The sequence below is a fragment of the Vulpes vulpes genome, chromosome 13 (assembly GCF_048418805.1).
Source record: "Vulpes vulpes isolate BD-2025 chromosome 13, VulVul3, whole genome shotgun sequence".
NCBI lineage: Eukaryota > Metazoa > Chordata > Mammalia > Carnivora > Canidae > Vulpes > Vulpes vulpes.
Genome location: NC_132792.1, coordinates 158968023 through 158987310, shown reverse-complemented (window position 1 = coordinate 158987310; position 19288 = coordinate 158968023). Strand labels below are relative to the sequence as shown.

At 58.7% G+C, this 19288-nt stretch overlaps 2 protein-coding genes across 2 annotated transcripts in view; one reads left to right on the top strand and one right to left on the bottom strand.

Annotated features, from left to right (window-relative positions):
• SHISA4 (shisa family member 4) overlaps window positions 1-19288 on the bottom strand; it is a 102850-nt gene that overhangs the window by 52360 nt on the left and 31202 nt on the right. The gene's annotated exons all lie outside the window — the stretch shown is intronic.
• Window positions 8275-19288, top strand: part of LMOD1 (leiomodin 1) — a 34988-nt gene continuing 23974 nt past the window's right edge. The window contains exon 1 of the mRNA XM_072733481.1: window positions 8275-8685. Coding sequence (XP_072589582.1) covers window positions 8425-8685 — 261 coding nt within the window. The 5' untranslated portion in view covers window positions 8275-8424. The remainder of the gene's footprint in view (window positions 8686-19288) is intronic.

The following is a 19288-nucleotide window of genomic DNA, read 5'->3' as shown; positions in this document are numbered from 1 at the left end:
CCAAAAAAGACATACAGATGGCGACACTGAAGATGCTCAACATCACTCATCATTAGGAAAATGCAAATCAATAATCAGATACCACCTTCTTTTTTTTTTTTTTTTTTTTAAGATTCTATTTATTTACTCATGAGAGACACAGAGAGAGAGGCAGAGACACAGGCAGAGGGATAAGCAGGTTCCATGCAGGGAGCCCAGTGCAGGACTCGATCCCGGGACTACGGGATCACGGCCTGGGCTGAAGGTGGTGCTAAACCACTGGGCCACCCAGGCTGCCCTGAGCTACCACCTTCTTTTTGTCAGAATGGCTACTACCAAATAGACAAGAAATAACAAGTACGTGGCAACAAGAGAACCATGGTGCGTCACTGGTGGGAACGTAAACTGGTGCAGCCAGTATGGAAAACAGTATGGAGGCTCCTTGAAAAATTAAAAATACAACTACCATAAAAAAATAAATAAAATAAAATATACATTTGTTTATTTAATGGGAAAAGTTAGTGCAGTCCATAGGGAACTGCAGTGAACAGGGGGGTACCCACAGGGTCTTGAAAAATAAGCAGATAACGCTGAACCCTCCACTGAACTGAAGATCGTCGGTGACATGTTTCTTTATGTGAAAAGAACGGTTCGCTCTAGTCATCTGATTTGGATGTGTAAAGTCCAAGAAGTCTTTCTTTGGAATGTGACTGTAATTAAAAACCTTTAAATCTAATTAATTGTACAGGCTGAAGAGAGAATGTGGGAGATGGGCAACAAGAGGAGCCAGAGAGCAAGAATTTGATAGTTAGCACTCCAGGCCTACTGGGTATGAATATTTCAGTAACTCGAGATTGGCATTCTCATGGGGCAAAGATATTTTTTCCTGGTCTCACCAGGACCCAAGTGAAATACTCCTTAGCTCTAGGTACCTCTTTTGCGATTCGTCCATATTCGTTCTGCAGTCTTCTGACTGTTACTTGGTTTCTGGATAGATGTTCCTTTAAGAGAGAATTTCCTGGCCTGTGCTCAAAACTATTCTTGTGCACGTGGTAGTTACACTAGTTTATGCATCTGCCTCCTGTGAGCTGGGTTCTTTTGAATCAAATCAATCACCAGGGATGGTGATAATACTTAGGTTGTGAGTTTGCAAAGCTGAGGGCCGGACTGTAGGCTGTGGTTACCCAGCTCACTTCATGCCAACAGTCCCTATGCGAGACTGAGTCTCGGGTCCTTGACCTTTTCTCAAGGGCCCCTACTCCTCAAGGGATCCTTGAGAGACGGTCAAAGACATGAAGGAATGATGGGAGAAAGGGTCCTTGAGGGGTCCCTCGCTGTTCTGAGGGGCGCTGCTCAGATGGCCAGCAAGTATCCTTAGACTTCTCACTCTTTGCTTTCCTTTAACTGCAACAGCTAACAGGGTATGTGTAATGGGATGTTTTTTGGCTGGGCCAGGCCTTGGGCTTAGCCTTTGTGGGCTAGAGAAGAAAGATGTCACCCTCCCTAAAAAATATCCCTTTCCATCTGAGTGAATAAACGTTTTGGAAGAAAAGAAGTAGATACTCCAATCTCCTCCTAGTGGGTCTGGAAGAAGCCTAAGGAACTGCCGTGGCCCTCACTGAAAGAATGGTCAAAGACATGAAGGAATGATGGGAGAAAGGAGTAGGGGGTCCTTGAGAAGGTCAAAGACATGAAGGAAGGAAAAAAAAAAGACATGAAGGACTGACGGGAGGAAGGAGTAGGGGGTCCTTGAGAAGGTCAAAGACATGAAGGAAGGAAAAAAAAAGACATGAAGGACTGACGGGAGGAAGGAGTGGGGGGTCCTTGAGAAGGTCAAAGACATGAAGGACTGATGGGAGGAAGGAGTGGGGGGTCCTTGAGAAGGTCAAAGACATGAAGGAAGGAAAAAAAAAAGACATGAAGGACTGACAGGAGGAAGGAGTAGGGGGTCCTTGAGAGAAGGTCAAAGACATGAAGGACTGATGGGAGGAAGGAGTGGGGGGTCCTTGAGAAGGTCAAAGACATGAAGGAAGGAAAAAAAAAGACATGAAGGAATGATGGGAGGAAGGAGAAAGGGTCCTTGAGAGAAAAGTCATAATAAAGGTGAGGGGAGTTTGAACTAGTGACTCAACACAGCGGGGTGTGTTGGTGAAAGTTAGTTCTCTGGGCCCCACTAGAGGCTGTTGCCTGAACCCCCTGTGATCCGGGTCCTCTGAGTATTGCTTTGGGGAAAATAGCTCCATGTAGAACTAAAGAAACTGTGACTCGGGCCAGTTTTGCTGTGAGATTTTCCTATAAGGGGAAAGGAAGGTGAGCTCAAGGTGAGGAAGAAGGCAAAGAACGGGAGATGGTCCCTCGCACCCCAAGAAACCGCCTGGATGAAGTAGCCAAGTGTGGCAGGAGCACTGGTGCCTTCTTTCCCACTCGGAAGTCATTTTCTACCCCACAATTAGTCATGCCCCACAGTCAGCTCTTATTCATCCTCCACTCTTGTACGGTCAGACCGTTCTTGGGGGGGGGGGGCACTGATAAAGCCTAAGATTGGCGAGGGGCCGTTTGATAGATACCCAGGGTGCGCGGGTGATGCTGAACCAAGAGAAACCAGAGGGAGTCTAACCCAAGCGAACTCTAAGACCCTTACTCTGTGCTCAGGATTGTCCTTAGCTTTAGGGTTAGGGTGGAGAGAGGACACAAAATATCGGCGTGCTTGCTGCCCTCAGGGTCCTCGATATGTATTTGGAGAGAAAGAATGCACTCTGGGGAAATAGTTGGGTCAAAATCATAAAAATGCCAAAATGTGTGACACAACGCGGTAAGCGCTAGAGGCACTGGGAGGAGAGAGGGAGCCCTGGGGCCCGAGTGCGCTCACGAAATGTGCGTGACAAGCTGGCATGTGAGCCGCAGCCTGAGGAATGCTCAGATTTTGATCGGTGGAGAGAGTCAGGCAATAGAGTAGAGGGGATGGCGGCAACTGCGTGTGGGCAGGAAGGCACAGGCGCTGCCCCGGGCGGGGAGCTGGTCCCCGGCAGAGTAGCCCGGCAAAGCGGCGAGAACGAAGCTGTATCAAGGGATCAAGCTCGGGGCAGCCTGGGGCGCTCAGCGGTTAGCGCCGCCTCCGGCCCAGGGCGTGATCCTGGAGACCCCAGAGTCCTGCGTCGGGCCCCCTGCATGGGGCCTGCTTCTCCCTCTGCCTGTGTCTCCGCCTCTCTCTGTGTGTCTCTCATGAGTAAATAAATAAAATCTTAAAAAAAAAAGGGGGGGGATCAAGTTCTAGGGCCGAAGACGTGGAGAATGACCAAGAAGCAAGACGGGAAGCTAAGCTGCGTCAGGAGGCTGCGCTTCCTGGATCTCAGGCGTCCACACATCTAAGCGTTAAGAACTAACTTCCCTCAGACGCTCCTTTCAAGAACGTTCACAGAAGCCAACGGCCTCGGAGCGCTGGACCGGGACTTCCTCTGGGCAGACCCGATCACAGGGTAACACAGGCTGAGATGTGTCCCTCCCCTCCTTGGACCAGATTTGTTTCCCTTCCAGGGCAGTGAAGACTTACTGCAGCTTTATCTCCTTTATTCATACAGCTGAAGGACTTCATTCTAGAAGGATGCAGTGAGGTCATAGGGTGAGGAGCAGGCCTGAAATAGCTTCTGCGGGGAGTGTGCAAGAGAATAAACCACAAGTGAGAAAAAGAACCAAGAATGCTTCTTTCTCCACAGACCCAAGCCATGGAGGAAGGGGGATGGACATTTTCAGAATGTGCACCTCCGAATCACTGCGCACCTGCGGGCCTCCTGGACCCACGCAGGCCGAGCTCCACTGAGCCAGGGCTTAGGGGGGTCCTAAAGGGTTTTGTCTACCTCCGAGTCACAGGCCACGGACGCGGCTCCAAATGCCCAGTCCTGCCTGGTCCCGTCATTGAGAATCTCAAATTGGCGTGGACAAGTGAAGCTCACGGTAGAGCCGGCTCTTGGGTTTGGGATCACAGTCAGTGACTGGCACCTCTCTGCTGGGCAAAGAGGATTCAGCCAGGGTGAGGGTTGGGGGGGGCAATCTCTTGCCTCTACCGTCTCGCCCTCCCCCTTGCTCTCCTTCCAGGGGGACATTCGTCTGCGCTGCCTCAGAGCTCCCCTCTGCCCATCTCCACTCACGCCGGGACTGCTGGACCAGACCAGCATCTTGCTTCCAGAGACAAAGTCGGCTGCTCTCGAGAAACTTCCAGCTTCCCCTAGAAGAAGCGTGATTCCATATGGACTGCCAGTATATTGAGTGCTGACAACGTGTCTGATGCCATTACGTGCGTAGCACACATTATCTTATTTAATCTATTTAATAACTCTGTGACCCTGGGCAGTCGGGTCCTCTTATTCTCTTTGGGCAGGTACTTTTATCTTTTATTTATTTTTTTTTGGTGGGGGGGCAGGTACTTTTAATGTCTTCATTCCCCACTTGGGGCTCCTAAGGCTCAGAGAGGTCAAATAACTTACTGAAGGTCGCACATCTGAGATTTGAGCCCACGTCACTGGCCTCCAGAGCCCGTGGTCTTACCTGCTATACCATCCTGCCACCCTCTGCCCCTGCAAGTGGGCCTTTCCTGGTCACCCGGGCCAGGTAAGACCACCCTAAGCATCACTTACACTGGTTGCGGTTCCCTGTGCCCACTGCCACTACCACCACCGATTTGGCTAGGAGATTGGAGGCCTCCCTTCCTCCCTTCCTTTCCCCTTCGTTCTAGCACAGGGGAGAGGCTATGCCAGGATGCCCCGGCACGCGAGACGTAAATGCTTCAGGTGGAAGTGGATTCGAAGCCTGGACAATTCTTGCCGGCCACCGAGTGGGCGGGCAGCGGTCCCTCACTGCAGGGGCTGGAGGAGCCCGTACTCCTGGGCTCTGGGCTCCTCGCTGTGAGGCCTTCAAGGGAAGACTCTCAGCCTCCGTGAGCCCACAGTCCCCGCGGCTCCAGGGAGCAGAACGCTTCAGGCAGAGTCGGAACAGAAAAGTGACCTGTTTGTTTGTTTTTTTAAGATGTTATTTATTTGTTTTTGAGAGACACAGAGAGAAGCAGAAACACGAGGGAGAAGCAGGTTCCCCACAAGGAGCCCGATGCAGGACTCGATCCAGGACTTGAGGATCACGCCCTGAGCCAAAGGCACCCAGGAGCCACCCAGGCGCCCCAAGCGACCTGTTTTGAATTGCGGGCCCCGAGGCGGCGAGATGCAAGGGTTTCCGTGCAGGAGCACTGGTTAGGAGGCCCTGAGTCCCGCCTTGAGGTTTGGAGGTGGTGGATTTATTTTCTGAAGAGACCACTGGACCCAGAGGGAAGGTCACGTGGACCACATGGTACAAAGAAGGCCGCCCCCGGGGGCGGAAGGCGGCTATTTGCAGTCAGGCCCTGATTGCTTTTTAGGGGAGGAGTGAACATTATTGGCAAAAAGCCTAAGAAAGAAAAATCTTTGGAAGCTGGAAAGAGAGCTGCTTTTAGTGGGCTGGGGACTAGAGGTTGGCCAAGGCGGCTCCAGAGCCAGGGATCCCAGAAGATGATGCCTCTTCCAGAAAGTTCCTGCGGGAGAAGAGAGTGAAGACTGAGTGACCCAAGGTGGGGTTGGGCTAGAGGCTTGTTGGCAGGTGCGGGACGCATCCCTTCCACCCGACACATCCGCATCAAACTGGAGCCCGCCTCAGGCCAGCTCAGGTCCTCTGCCGTACCCCCTGGGCTGCCCACCCTGCCTGCTCCCTGCAAAACTACCGCGTCCTCAGTTGGACTCTTAACAACTGCTTGCACCTGTCTTGCTTTACTTTCCCTTATAGTATAACTCATTTTTGCACCATAAATTATACATTTTCAAGGGAATAAGCCTGTTGTAATTATTTCTGTGTCTCTCACGCCGTAGCGCCGGGCAGGCTATATATACGCGGCAGTGGCTAAGTAATGCGTGCGTGCGTGAGAACCAGGTGAGAAAGGGGGCATGTGTGTTGAAGGTACTTAGGCTGAAGGAGAGAAAGAGAAAGATGAGAGAAGAGGTGGGAGGGGGAGAAGACAGGAACCCAGGAAGTGAGGAAATAATCGCAAATAACTGGGTAAAAGATTATAATAACTGCCAATAATCGTTGTGTGTTTGCCCCGTACCAGGTATAGCAGCTGCCTGGTTCACGTGCATGTTTGAACCTGAGGTTTACAACAGTCTTACAAGGTTAGTACCTTGGGGGCGCCCGGTTGGCTCAGCGGTGGAGCGTCCACCTGCGGCTCAGGCCGTGACCCCGGGGTCCCGGGATCGAGTCCCACGTCGGGGTCCCTGCATGGAGCCTGCTTCTCCCTCTGCCTGTGTCTCTGCCTCTCTCTCTTTGTCTTTCTCAGGAATAAATAAACAAAATCTTAAAAACAAAAAAAAACAAAAAACAGAACAAAAACAAGGTTGGTACCATGGCTGGCCCCGTTTCAACCGCGTGACCCCTGAGTAGCAATACCTGCAGGCTGAACTAGGAAACATCTTGCTCTCCAGCCTCCCCTAGTTGTGTTTCCTTATGGCCGCTGTACTTCTCTTTTAAGGCATTTTGTAGGCTTATAATTTTTTAATGACTTATTTGAAATTATTTATTAACCATCTTCACTGACGGAAAGCAAGCTGCGGGAAGGCGGGGAGCACACCGATCCTCTTAAGTAGGTTCCACACCCGACATGGGGCTTGAACTCAGGATCCTGGGATCAAAAATCAGATGCTCCTCCGACCGAGCCAGGCAGACACTCTGATTGTCTATCTTTAGTTCCAGGCCGTGCCCTTAGAACCGACACGTAGTAAGCCCTCGATAAATACGATAAATACGTGCTTCCTGACTCTGGGACAGAACAAGGACTGCTTTTTAAAAAGGACAGCCCCTGGGCAGCCCGGGGGGCTCAGAGGTTCAGCGCCGCCTTCCGCCCAGGGCATGATCCTGGAGTCCCGGGATCGAGTCCTGCGCCGGGCTCCCTGCATGGGGCCTGCTTCTCCCTCTGCCTGTGTCTCTGCCTCTCTCTCCGTGTGTCTCTAATAAATAAATAAAAAACCTTTTAAAAAATAAAGATTAAAAAAAATACAAAGGACAGCCCCCAGGATTGTCCAAGCCCTTCCTCTTGGGGCCACCGGCCTCGCCTCTGCACCCCGGTCCTGCCAGGCACTGCCATCCCCTCCTCAGCCTTCACCTAAAGCTGGACTAGTGGGCGTTAAATGCAGGGCCAAGTTTTTGTCCCAGACGATCCCTGGACTCAGCAAATGCTGATCAGGTGACTGTCTCTCTCTGGCTTAGGATGGAAAGACGCCAGGAAAGATCGAAGCATCTACCCTGATGGGTTACACCAGGGCTTCTAGAAGGGATTTTGTGGCAGGAGCGGGGGGGCAGGAGATTGGGTGTCTCTGTGCCTTGTGCAGGCGGCATGATGGATGAGCCGTGGAAAGCCCTCGGATGAAACATGCCAGACCCGCTGCAATAGTATCCCTCCCAACAGCCCAGAATTATATTTCCCTGAAGACACCCTCAATCGTGCTCTGGATTTATACGTGGGTGGCCACCTGCCGGAGCCGCCTCGGTGCTCCCAGAGGTCTGGGTACAGATGCCCAGCAAAGGAAGGCGCGGAGGGGACGGAGGGAGGTCTGAACCCCCTTCCCAAGGGCCTTGGCACTTCACGGAAAGGGAAGGGGTCCTTTAAGGGTTGCCCGGCTGTGCAGGTCCTGCTCCCCACCCCCACCCCCGCCCGCCGGGTTCAATCTGGGCACACAGGGAACGTTTATTTTCTCTCTCTGTCAAGAAGAGGCTGCGCCCCTGGGTTCCCCCTCACAGACCGAGGGGGTGGGTGGGAATCTCGCTCTCTTTCGTGTGCCTGTAGACAACGGGATATGATAGCAGGGCCCCGAGGCCCACGCAGACCCCGCGACGTCCCCGCACGACGGAGAAGCCCGAGGCTGGCGGGGCTCCCCTGGGCCGCCCGCCCCGACCCCGCCGCCCTGCTCTCCTGGCTCCCCGGCCCTCGGCCAGCCTCTGCATTTTTGTATCTTTTTCTCATTGCGTGGCCCCCTTGTCTTTAAAAGGCTAAATGCTCGGTACTAAATTTGGTCACACAGAGCTCCAAGATTCCCTGGAATGTCCTCAAGTTTCAAACAGCTCTGACAGCGAGGCCGGCCCGCCCCTGCGTGGGGATTGGCTCGTGCCCTCCGGGCCCGCGGTCGTCGAGCCCTATTGGCCGCTGGGTCCCCCGCCAGGGTCCCCTCCCGGGTCCCCTCCCGGCTCCCGAGCCAGCCTGCAGTTACCACTTGGGCACCGGTGGCACAGCAGGGCAGGCCGGAGGAGCCCGTCCTCGACCAGCTGGGGGTCTGCTCCCAAGCCCGTCGGCTCCGCCCGGACCAGCCGGTGCCCCGCAGCCCTCCAGGCCCCCCCTTCCCCGCAGCCCTCCAGGCCCCCCGCGGCCCCGCATCAGCCGAGATGTCTAAGGTGGCCAAGTACCGCCGGCAGGTGAGCGAGGACCCCGACATCGACAGCCTGCTGTCCACGCTGTCCCCCGAGGAGATGGAGGAGCTGGAGAAGGAGCTGGACGCGGCGGACCCGGACGGGAGCATCCCTGTGGGGCTGCGGCAGAGAAACCAGACGGAGAAGCCGGCCACGGGCCTGTACAACCGGGAGGCTATGCTCAACTTCTGCGAGAAGGAGACCAAGAAACTTATTCAGAGGGAGCTGTCCGTGGACGTGAGTGAGCGGCTGCGGGAGGGGAGGGGCGGCGGGGCGCCGGCAGGGGGGGGGACCGGGGGACCCCACCCCGCACCCAGGACGCCTCTGGCAAAGATGTCAGGCTGCCCGCTGGCGCCTGCTGAACCAGGGTGAGCCCCCCCCCAGAGCCGGCGGGTTGTCGGCCTCAGCATCCCGCCTGGAGAGGGACCTGGAGAAGGGCCTCGAGGCTCGTGTCAGGCTGACCCCATCCTCCTCCCCCAGCGCTTCCCCCTCTGCGTGCATCTCACCCCTTGTGCGTCTGGGGGCAGGTGGGGGCCGAGGGTGGAATGATGCTCGCAGGCCTTGGCGGCCACCCCAGGGAGGACAGCCGGCCCTCGGCCGTGCGGGCAGCTGCGGCACACGGACTGTAGGAGGAGGCGGGGGGGTGGGGGGCAGGTGGGCTTGCCAAAGCGGGCGACGGGGGTCAGGGCTCTGCGAGGCGGAAATGCGCCTTAAGCTGCCGGCCTCAGCTGCCCTGCCAGGGAAGTTGGGGTTTGCATTTCCTGGGGAGCATCCCCTCCGCCCTTTGGTACCGAGCCCTTTGGCAGGCCAGCCCGGCCCCTCAGCTCGGGGGTAGAGATCCTCGCCAGCAGGGTTTTGCCCCAGGAGGGCACAGAGGAGGGGCGAGGCCGAGGAGCCCCTTCTGGAAACCTCTGCCCACAGGAGGCGGGGCTGAAGAACGCTTTCTGCTTTCCTGGGTTGGGCTGGAGGGGTTCCTTTCCCACCATGTGTTCATCTGCGGGTTTTCGTGGGGCAGCCTCGCCTGCCCCCCGAGAGTGAGCCGTAGAGCCCCTTGTCACGGCGCAGGCTCGGCGGGGAGGCCGTCCCGAGCGTCCGTGCCGGCTCGTGTACTCGGCAGGGACCAGCCACGACTCGTACCTTGTCCCTCCCGGGGATTCCCGCATCAGATAGTTCAGCCTGGACCCTTGTCCTTTGTTCCACTTCTGCGGAGACCAAGGCCCAGAGCGTCCAGTGACGCGTCCATTCCCACAGAGGAAGAGAGAGAGGCCAGCCTCGCCCTGGATCCCCTGTGACCCGCCCGGCCGGGTAGGAGACGGGGGCGGCACAGGTCGCAGAGCCCGTCCCCTGGGGGAAGGGAGGTGGGGCGCCTGGGGCCGTGTGTGCGGCCCTGACCCCCCCCCTCCCCCGCCCATGTTTAAGGCTTCACCAAGGAGTTGAAAGTGAGGGGAGTGGGAAGGCTCAGAAACCCGTTACCCCGTGGGCAAGGTGAGTGCCCGGGACGCGGCTTGGACACCGATGAGCAAATCTAGAAGGTGGAGAGGACACGGGGCTCGCGGCCAGGGCCTGCGGCTTCGAGGCAGCCATCAGGACACGTAGGGGGCCCCCGACGCACCTGAGGCCTCGGCCTCCCTGCAGGCGCCCCACTGCGGCCCTGACTCTCAGTCTGGAGCCCGGCCCTCCTCTACTACTGCTGGCTGGCCTGTGCCCAGGGGCGTCTGGTGGGCAGAAAGACCCTCCTGGGGCTGAAGGCAAACGCAGAGCATCCTTAATCCCCAGCGAGATGCTTAGGCCAAGGGGACTGTGGGGACCGGGGGGACCGCGGGGACCGTGGGGACCTGACTCTCGTGCTTCTGGAAACTGAATTCTCTAAAGGCCTTGTCCTCCGCCGACTGAAACCCGGGCGAGCTTCGCCTGCCCGCCCCGCCGCCCCACCCCGCCGGGGCGCACTTGGGCACTTGGTTCTGCCCACGGAGCCGCTCCAGGGCAGGGAGGGTGGGGGCGCGTGAGCCTCCTTGGTGTGGGAAGACGGCCTCAGGGCTGTCCCTGCCCTGTCCCAACAGGCTGTCCCCTCCCTTCCCCGTCCAGCCCGAGGGCGGGTGGGAGCAGCGAGGCGGGAGGTCAGGGCCGTGACCGAGCCACTAACCTCATCTCTGGAATCTGGGTGAATGGCAGGACGCCCGCTGCCCCTCCCGTTGGCGAGCTGGGGTCGCTGGGGGCGAGGCCCACCTTCCTCTCGTCCCCATGCAAGCTACCTGGTGACTCGCCCCCTCGGCCACACGGTGCCCAGCCCGGGATTGTCGCGGTAACGGAGGGACAACAGTGCGAGGCAATGGCCTTGGCACATAGTAAACGAGCCCTAAGTGGAGGCCTTGAAAGGACCACTCGTTTCTCCGCCCACCCAGCCCTCCCTCCTCCGTCAGTGCGCGCAGAGGGCTGAGCAGCCAAGCCCGCCACTCAAGGCGGGGCCAGGAGGGGCAGCAGCTCCAGGAGGGGCTCCAGGCTGGGCGGCTGCAGCCCCCACTGACAGGGGCCTTTGCTCCCTGCGAGGACCCGGGGTGTAGACCGGCTCTAGGAAGTGTAGTCAGATGAGCGTATACTGAGAACCTTCGAGATGCACGTGCTCACCCCTTCCTTTATTTAAGCCTCCCCCTTGTTGGGAGATGGGTGTTCTAATCCCCATGGCGCAGAGCAGGAAACTGAGGCCCAGAGAAGCTGAGTAACTGCCCTAGGCTCACGCAGCATCCCGCGTGAAGCCAGCTGGGCTTCGAGGACTCTGCTTCCTCCTTCCTGCCTCCGAGCGTGCAAACCAGGGCAGCAACCCGGGCCCGTCCTGAAGAGCCGATCATCCAGTTAGGATCACAAGACACACACGTGCAGAACCACCGCAGAGCTGGGACAGGCTCGGGCGCCGTCCCAGGAGCCGCGGGCGCCCACGGGGTCTCGCTGGCCGAGCCGTCATCCTGCCCCCAGGACTAGGAGCATCCATATGAGGACCACGGGTGGACAGGTGGGGCGATGGTATTGGGGCATACTCTTAAGGTTAGCCTTGCCTTTTAGACACAAATACTGAAATATTTATGGGGAAAAGTGATAGGATTAGGGGGTTTGCTTTAGCACAAGGTGGACACGGGGACTGAGGAGGGCGATGGATGAGATGGGATTGCCCACCGCTGACAGCTGTTGAGGCCGGAGGGTGGCTGTGCCCGCGTCCCCATCTCACGGTTCTCTCTCCTTTTGTGCATACGCTTGACGTTTCCCACAACAACGTGTTGGGCTGTTTTTTTTAGACAGAAACTGAGAGTGGAAGGCAGGCCCAGTTTGGGCTCTGGTTTCTCCGGGGGGCGGGTTGGGAGGGGCCCCAAGATTCATCCTCCGGCTACCGTGCCAGGTGGGTGTCGAGGGTGGAAGGGGCGTCAGGTGGCTTCTCCGTCAGTGGCGAGAACACTCCGGGGCCGGCCTGGGTTGGTTTGTCCCATCCCTCATGAGCATTTCTCCCCCCTACTCACCCCCGTGCCTCCTCCGGGTCGCAGGTGCCACTCCTGACTGCCGGGCAAGGTCGGGCCCCGTGTCTGGTCTGAGCGCTCCCGTGCCCCTCGGCACCAACCCACCCCGTTTCCTTGCCTCCCTCCGTCGCCAGCCTGTGTGATTCTGCAGGACAAGCGGTGACCTGGGGCCTGGCCCAAGGTGGGCCCTCCGCCTCTGTTTGTTGAATGAACGTTAGGAGTGGGAGCTGGGGCTCAGCAGGACTGACCCCTGGCTTCCCTCCCTCCCTTTGAAGGGGCAGCCCTGTCAGCCTGGGCCCCCCGGGGACTCTCCTGCTGCTCAGGTGGAAGACAAAGCCCCTGGGCAGGTGTGTGGCCAACAGTTCAGTGAAACCCTTGTGCGTGGCTCAGGTTTCAGGAACCTGATCCCAGCAGGTCAACTCCTGTGTTCTCTTTCCTTCCCAAGTGGGAAAGAAAATCTGCAGCCTGCCTCCCCTGTCCTTCTCCCTGGCATTACCAGGGGCCGGGATTAGCACCTCCACGCAGCCAGCAGCAGGCGCAGCTGAACCAGGGGCGGAGGAAGCTCTTTGAGGTTCTCCCTTGAGGGGCTAACCAGAAGCACCCCACGAGCCGGTCGCCCAGCCTCCTGACCTGCCCCTCGGGCCTCGGGCTCACGCAGCCGCTCCCGTCCCCACCCAGGCTCCGTTCGTGGCCCAGTGTCCACGGCCCCTCTGCAGGGACGGGGATGCCGGGGCGGCCCGAGGCCGGCAGCACGAGCCCTCAGTTTGCCCTTTGCAGAGAGAGGGCTGGGCCCTATCAGGAGTGCACTGGGCAGCACGACTCAACGATTAAGGAGATTAACCCCGACTGGTACACACCCGAAATAGCCCTGGAGGCTGGGGTGGAGAGGGCAGCAGAGGTGATGGGGCCCGTGGACCTGGGGAGGCAGCAGCAGGCAGCCAGTGAGGGTTAGACAAGTTGAAAAATCTCTCCCGGGAGGTGGAAGGTGCCTCCTTCCAGAGTTTGAAAACGCAGCTTCGCGATCTCTTAAACAAGTGGTAGGATCCACAGGTGCTTGTTTTCATTGTTGTTCCTGCTCCTGTTCTATACGTTCTCCTCTGTGCGTGTGCGGCGTTGGATTCGATGGACTCTAAGCCCCGAGGCCCCAGCACCCGCTCCACGGTGGCGCCACCCATCCCCGGTGCCCGCGGGGATGAGCTCGGGCAGAGGGAGCGTGGATGAGCCTGGCAGGAGGGGGCGGGGCACACAGGGCCGACGAGGAGATGCAGAAATGAAGCGGCCCCCTGGGGCGCAGGGGGTGCGATGGTGGAGGGGTATGAGCCCATGGAGCAAGGGGAGATTTCTCCTGGCGTCTGGCGGGCTGGGGGCTCCCGGGTGTCCGCGCCGAGGCGGGGAGAGCCTATGTGAGCAGACACCCGGGCTGGAGTCAGGTCCTCATCCCACCCGGCTCCCCTCCCCCAGCCTCTCCTTCCACCCAAGGGACGAAGTTCCTGTCTCGGACGTGCCCGCCAATGGCCAGGTGGGGAGCTAGAGCATCCTGCGCCGACCCTTCCAGACCTTTCCAGGTCGGGCTGTGCCCTCTCGTTTATCAGACCTCTTGGGGCATAACCGGCAAAGAAGGGGTCTGGGCTCGAGTATCCGTTCCCCTACTCCCCTACGGGCTCCCTTCACCCCGGGGGGGTGGGGAACAGAAAGCCCGCGGGTGTTGGAAGCCGGGGCCAGGTCTCAACCTGCTCGTGCGCCTGCCGGGGCCCTGGGCCAGCGGCGCTGCCACTGCTCTCTGGTCACTGAGCTTCCAGGAGGAAGACGGCAGCGCCTCCAAGGGCTGTGGCGAGGACGAGGTTGGCCGAGGCGCGTCGTGGGCGCTCCCCTCCCCTAAGCCCTTCAGACTGTGTACTGTGGAGATGCCAAGTCGACCTTTTGGGTTTGTTTGTTCATCTTTTGTGTGTGTGTGTGTGTGTGTTTGTTCATCTTTAATGAGATCAAGAGACAACCTGTCAGCAGGAGTGAGGAAATGGCAGAAACGAGGCAGAGAGGCAGGCAGCTAGCTTCAGGGAAAGGCGGCGGGTTTAGCTACTTCCTGCCTGGCCCCTTTCTCTTGATTTCTTATTTTTAAGACTTTTTAAAAAATTATTTGAGAGAATGAAAGCATGAGCATGAAAGAGAACGAGCAGGACCAAGGGGGAGGGTAGACGGAAAACAGACTCCCCACTGAGTAGGGAGCCCGATGTGGGGCTTGATCCCAGGATCCCAGGCCCCTAGGACCGTGACCTGAGTGACCCCGGGCCCCCAGGACCTTGACCTGAGCGACCCCGGGCCCCCAGGACCTTGACCTGAGTGACCCCGGGCCCCTAGGACCTTGACCTGAGTGACCCCGGGCCCCCAGGACCTTGACCTGAGTGACCCCGGGCCCCTAGGACCTTGACCTGAGTGACCCTGGGCCCCCAGGACCTTGACCTGAGCGACCCCGAGCCCCTAGGACCATGACCTGAGCGATCCCGGCTCTCTAGGACTGTGACATGAGCCGAAGGCAGATGCCTCACCGACCGAGCCACCCCGGCGCCCCCTTGCCTTGATTCCTCTGAGGCCACTTTATTTTACGCCCCAGGCTCTAGTGGCCCCCTGGGTGGCCGAGTTGGAAACACAGAGTAGGAGCTAAAGGGAGATGGAGGGGAGGTTCAGGACTGGTGAATTCTCCTTGTCTGCAGCTTCCACGAGCTCAGAAAAGCCTAGGCCACTTCGGACAAATTTGGCTCCACCTGTCCCTGGGGTCGGCTGTAGGGACGGCCGCGGGGTTGGCGGGGTGCTGCTCAGGGCAGCCAGGCCTCCCGCTCCCTCACAGCCCCGCCCCTCACCTGCCCTCCCCCACGAAGGACCCACGGACCCACGGGCTCTGCAAGTGGTCACTCCCTCGGCCCCGACTTCTGGATCAGGCCAGCGGGGCCAGCAGAGCCAGGTGGAGCATCCCAGGGGCAGACCTTCCGGGGAAGCTCTGGGTGCGGAATGTATGGAGTCGGCGCACAGCATAGGGTCTCCACAGACCATCTGGACTTGGGTTCAGATCCTGCTCTGCTGGTTGCCGGCTGCGGGACCGGAACAAATTGCTTTACCTCTCGGAGCCTGAGTTTCCCCATCTTTAAAATGGAAATAACACCTAGTCATAGGTTAGCTGTGAGGTTTTAGCAAAATCATATAAATCATATGCATAAAGCACGTGGCGAGCGCGGGGTTGGAAGCCCAGTAGTGAGGGCCCCTACGTGTGACTTCCTCCCTTCCTTCACCGCTCTCCCCTCCACCCGTTCCCGTTCTCAGAATTCTTTTCATAGGCAGGATTTAGGAAATATGTTTTATATCTACAAGGAGGGAGGAGGACTCCATTAGATCATCAATCCTTCGACTATTAGGAGTTTCTATTATACGAGGTGCTTTCCGAATACTGGCACAGGGCACTGAACAAGACAGACGAGGTCCTTGCCCTCGTGGCGCTTCTGTTCCAATGGGTGAGCCGGAGAACCCGTTTACCTAGATAGATCGCATATGACACATGCACATCACGTATGACACACATGCTACATACATATAAAGGGAAGAATGCACTTCCGGGAGAGGGTCTATGATGATTTCCCGTAAGGTGGTCAGGGAAGACCTCGCCCAAGAGGTGACAAAGGAGCCGGCCAACGGGAAGGTCTGGGGGAAGCTTTCCAGGTGGAGGGAACAGCAAGCAGAAAGGCCCTGGTAGGGGAGCAGGTTTAGTGTCAGAGGAAACGCCAGGCCAGGCCGGTGTAACAGGAGCAGGGTGCGTGAGGGGCGGTGGGGGGGAGGTTGGAGGAGATAAGGCCCCCGAAGTAAGCGGGATTCAGATAATGAAGGGACCTTATGGCTCAGCAGAGGGAGTTTTTATTCCAAGTGCGGCGAGTCGTCACCGGAGGGTTTTGAGCAGGGGAGAGAGGTGACGCGATCGAGGTTCCTAAAAGGATCCATCGCTGTGTGGGCTCTCAGATGAGTAGACGTAGGAGGGCAAGACGGGGGGAGAAGGGAGACCAGCTGGAAGGGTATGAGGGTACGAAGCTCCGGCAAGAGGCCACGGGGCCAGATCTAGGGGACACCCGGAGCGTGGACTCACGGGGGAAGAGCAGTGGGCGCGGCCGGGCCTGCCTCAGCCACCCCCTAGGTTTGGGGCCCTTCGCTGAAGCAGGCCAGGAGGGGTGGTTTCGAGGAGATCAAGAGCTCTGGTCTGAACAGGTTACGTTCGTGGTGCTTGGGGGTCGTCTGAGAGCAAGTGTTGGGCGCAGCGGCCCATGGGGGCCTGGAGCTCCGCGTGCAGCCCCAGAGCCGCTAGCGTGCAGGTAGGTGACCCTTAAAACCGCGAGCCTGGAAGAGCTCCCGTGGGGAGGCCGGAGGAGAAGAGCAGAGGCCCGGGCCCAGGCCTTCGTTCCCCCCTCGTTAGGCACTGGGAGCCGAGATGCGGCCAGGGGGGAGGGAGACAGGTGGGGGGACGCTCGGAGCCGCTTCACAGGAGCAAGGGCCGGGGGCTGAAGCCGGGAGACCTACGAGCTGTCACCTTCCGTCAGAGGTTAAATGTCGGGTCACAAGAAAAATGCTCAGTGCTCCGTGGGTGAGGTCGAGAAAACACGGAAACACTTCGGGATCTGAGCTCCGGCCCGCGAACCGTCCCCAGACGACAGCCAGCTCCGAGCTGCTCGGAAATCCAGCAGATTTTCACCTCGGGTGCAGCCGTCTTCTGTCCCCGGGGCCACCCGTGCCCACGCGGCGGGGTTCGCGAGGCGGGCAGGGGGCACCGGGCCATGGGGCCGACTGTGTGCTCGCTGCGAGCCTCCGACGAGCATTAATTTTTTAAAAATTAAAATTTTGATTTTAATTTTTAAAAATTTAAAAAGGACTTTATTTGTTCGACAGAGACCGAAAGAGAGCACAAAGGGGGAAGGACGGGGCCCGCCGAGCAGGGGACCCGACGTGGGGCTTTAACGCCTTTTCCGTGTCTCCTTTTGTGCTTGATGATAATGGATTTTTTTCCGACACTTTGTGTTTGTTGAAATATAAAACACGCACAGAAAAGTGTCCAAAACACAACCGTAGAGCTCCAAGACTCTCCCAGCGGGAGCCCGGAGGAGAGCAGGACCCCGCCCCCCCCAGGCCGGTGCTCCCGGGAGCCCCTCTGCCTCCCACCCTGTAGGCGAGTCCCGCGGCTTTCAAGTGTCGCGCGTGTCTGTGCCGCACTCGCAGCGCTTACATACGCAGCACGTGTTCATGCACATTATTCACGTATATGACGCGCACGGACGTGCTCGCACAGCACAGCAAGGGGCCTTTCCTGTGCTGCGTTCACTCCGCTTTGTGTGGGTGACACTCAACCGTCGCCGCAGCCTTTCTGTCGCCGTCGCTGCGTAGGGGCCGCGAGCCCAACGGGCCGCGCTCTGTGTCCGCGGTCACTGGAAGGGCAGGGACGTCTGGGTCGTGGACAGTTTGGGGCTCTGGCACCTCTTGGTGCCCCTGCGACTGCCCCGGTGCCGGGAACACACCTGGGGCTGGAATCGCTGCGTCGCGGAAACCGCGGGAGCTTTGGCTTTTCTCTGCCCTGAGGGGCGAGGATTCGGAGCAGGGAGCCCCAAGCCGGGCCCAGTGCCCCCCGGCACCCGACCCAAGCTGGGAGCAGCCAGCTGCTGGGGAGCCTCGGCCCCCACTCGGGATCTGCCCCCCGGGGCAGCGGTGGCTCAGCCCGGTGGGCACCTCGGGCGTGGCCTCGGGGTCTGGGGCTGGCCCGCATCGGGGAGCAGGGAGCCCTCCTCTCCCGGGTCACGGAAGACCGAAGAGCCGTCCCTCCTCCTGTCCCAGCCTGTGCTCCCCCTGTCCTCAGAGGCTGGCTCCTCTAAGCATCTGTCCTCTCTCAGCCTCTCCCTCCCTCCCTCCCCACCCTCCTCCGTCCTTCCCTATGCCCCTCCATCTCCCTCCCTCCCTCCCCCATTCCCTCTCCACCCTCCTCTCCCTGCCTCCCTCTCTCTGTCACCCCCCTCTGCCTCCCCCTTCTCCCCTCCCCCTCCTTTCCTTCCTCCCCTCCCCCTCCCTTGCCTCCCCCTCCCTCCCTGTCACCCCCTTCTTCCCCACCCCCCTCCTTCCCTCCCCCCTCCTCCCCCCTTCCTCCCTCTTCAACATTCCTTCCTCGGGGCTTTCTCTGTCCAGTTCTCACCTTCTCTCCTTCCCTCAGGCCACCATCGAGCTGCAGGGAGTCGTGTCTACAGGGACTCTCACCTGGGCCCGGGAGCTGGGAGGTGTTGGGGCCCCGGGTGGCTCAGCCGGGGGTGCTTTCTCAGTTCTCCCGCCGTTACCTTGTGGTATCAGCTACTCGCTCCTTCTCAAAATACCCCTCTCAGTGCCAAGACACCACACTCGTCACCTGTCACCTGGCTCTCTTGTCCCTCCCGCCTCCGTTCCTTCCTCATCTCCTCTGAGGGCGGCTCTTCCTCCGACGCCTCGGGATGTGGTTTCTCAGGGCCCCGGGCTCCCTATGCCGCCGCGTGGGTATCCTCGTCCAACCCCACGGTCCAGCTACCAGCCGTGTGCTCTGTCTCCATCTCTGGCCTAGATCTCTATTTTGAGTTCTAGATCATTCACTTGCCTCTTGGACTCCTCAAGTGTCTCAGATTCAACTCGTCTAAAAATAAATTAATCATAGTCACCTCACCCCACCCCTCAGCCTGCTTTCCCCCCTGCATTCTACACTTGGGTGAATGGAGGCACACCTGGGCGGAACCCTGGGGACTCTCCTGCTCTCACCCCTCGCAGGGCTCGCGGCTCTCCTGGTGACGCGGTCCCGTCCAGGGACCCGTGCCACCTCTCCCGGCGCTCCCCCTCCTCCCTGTCGCCGTTCTGCTGTCACCCATATCGCTTATCAGCCGCAGCATGCCGTGACCTCCCACCCGATCTGTCTCTCTTCTCACCTCGTTGCAATCCATCCCCCCCACAGCTGCCAGTGTCTTATTATAAAATGGAATCATGAGCTCGACACTCTGCTGCGTAAAAGCCTTCATTGCTCAACATAACCTCCATGATCAAATTCACACTCCTCAGTCCGGCTTAGGAGGCCCTTGGCAGCCCAGCGCCGCCCTATCTCTGGAGCTACTAATGCTCTTCTCCTTGACTTTTACCCTTTGCTACAGTCACACTCGAGCACAGGTTCTCCAGGGGGGCCACGCTTCATCTGCGTCCTCTGCCTGTGCACACGCCGCCACCTCTGGGATGCCGGCCCCACCCGGGCCTCACCCATCGGGATCCTTTCAAGGCTCAGCTCAGGTGACAGCTTCCTACGCCCCGATCCCTCG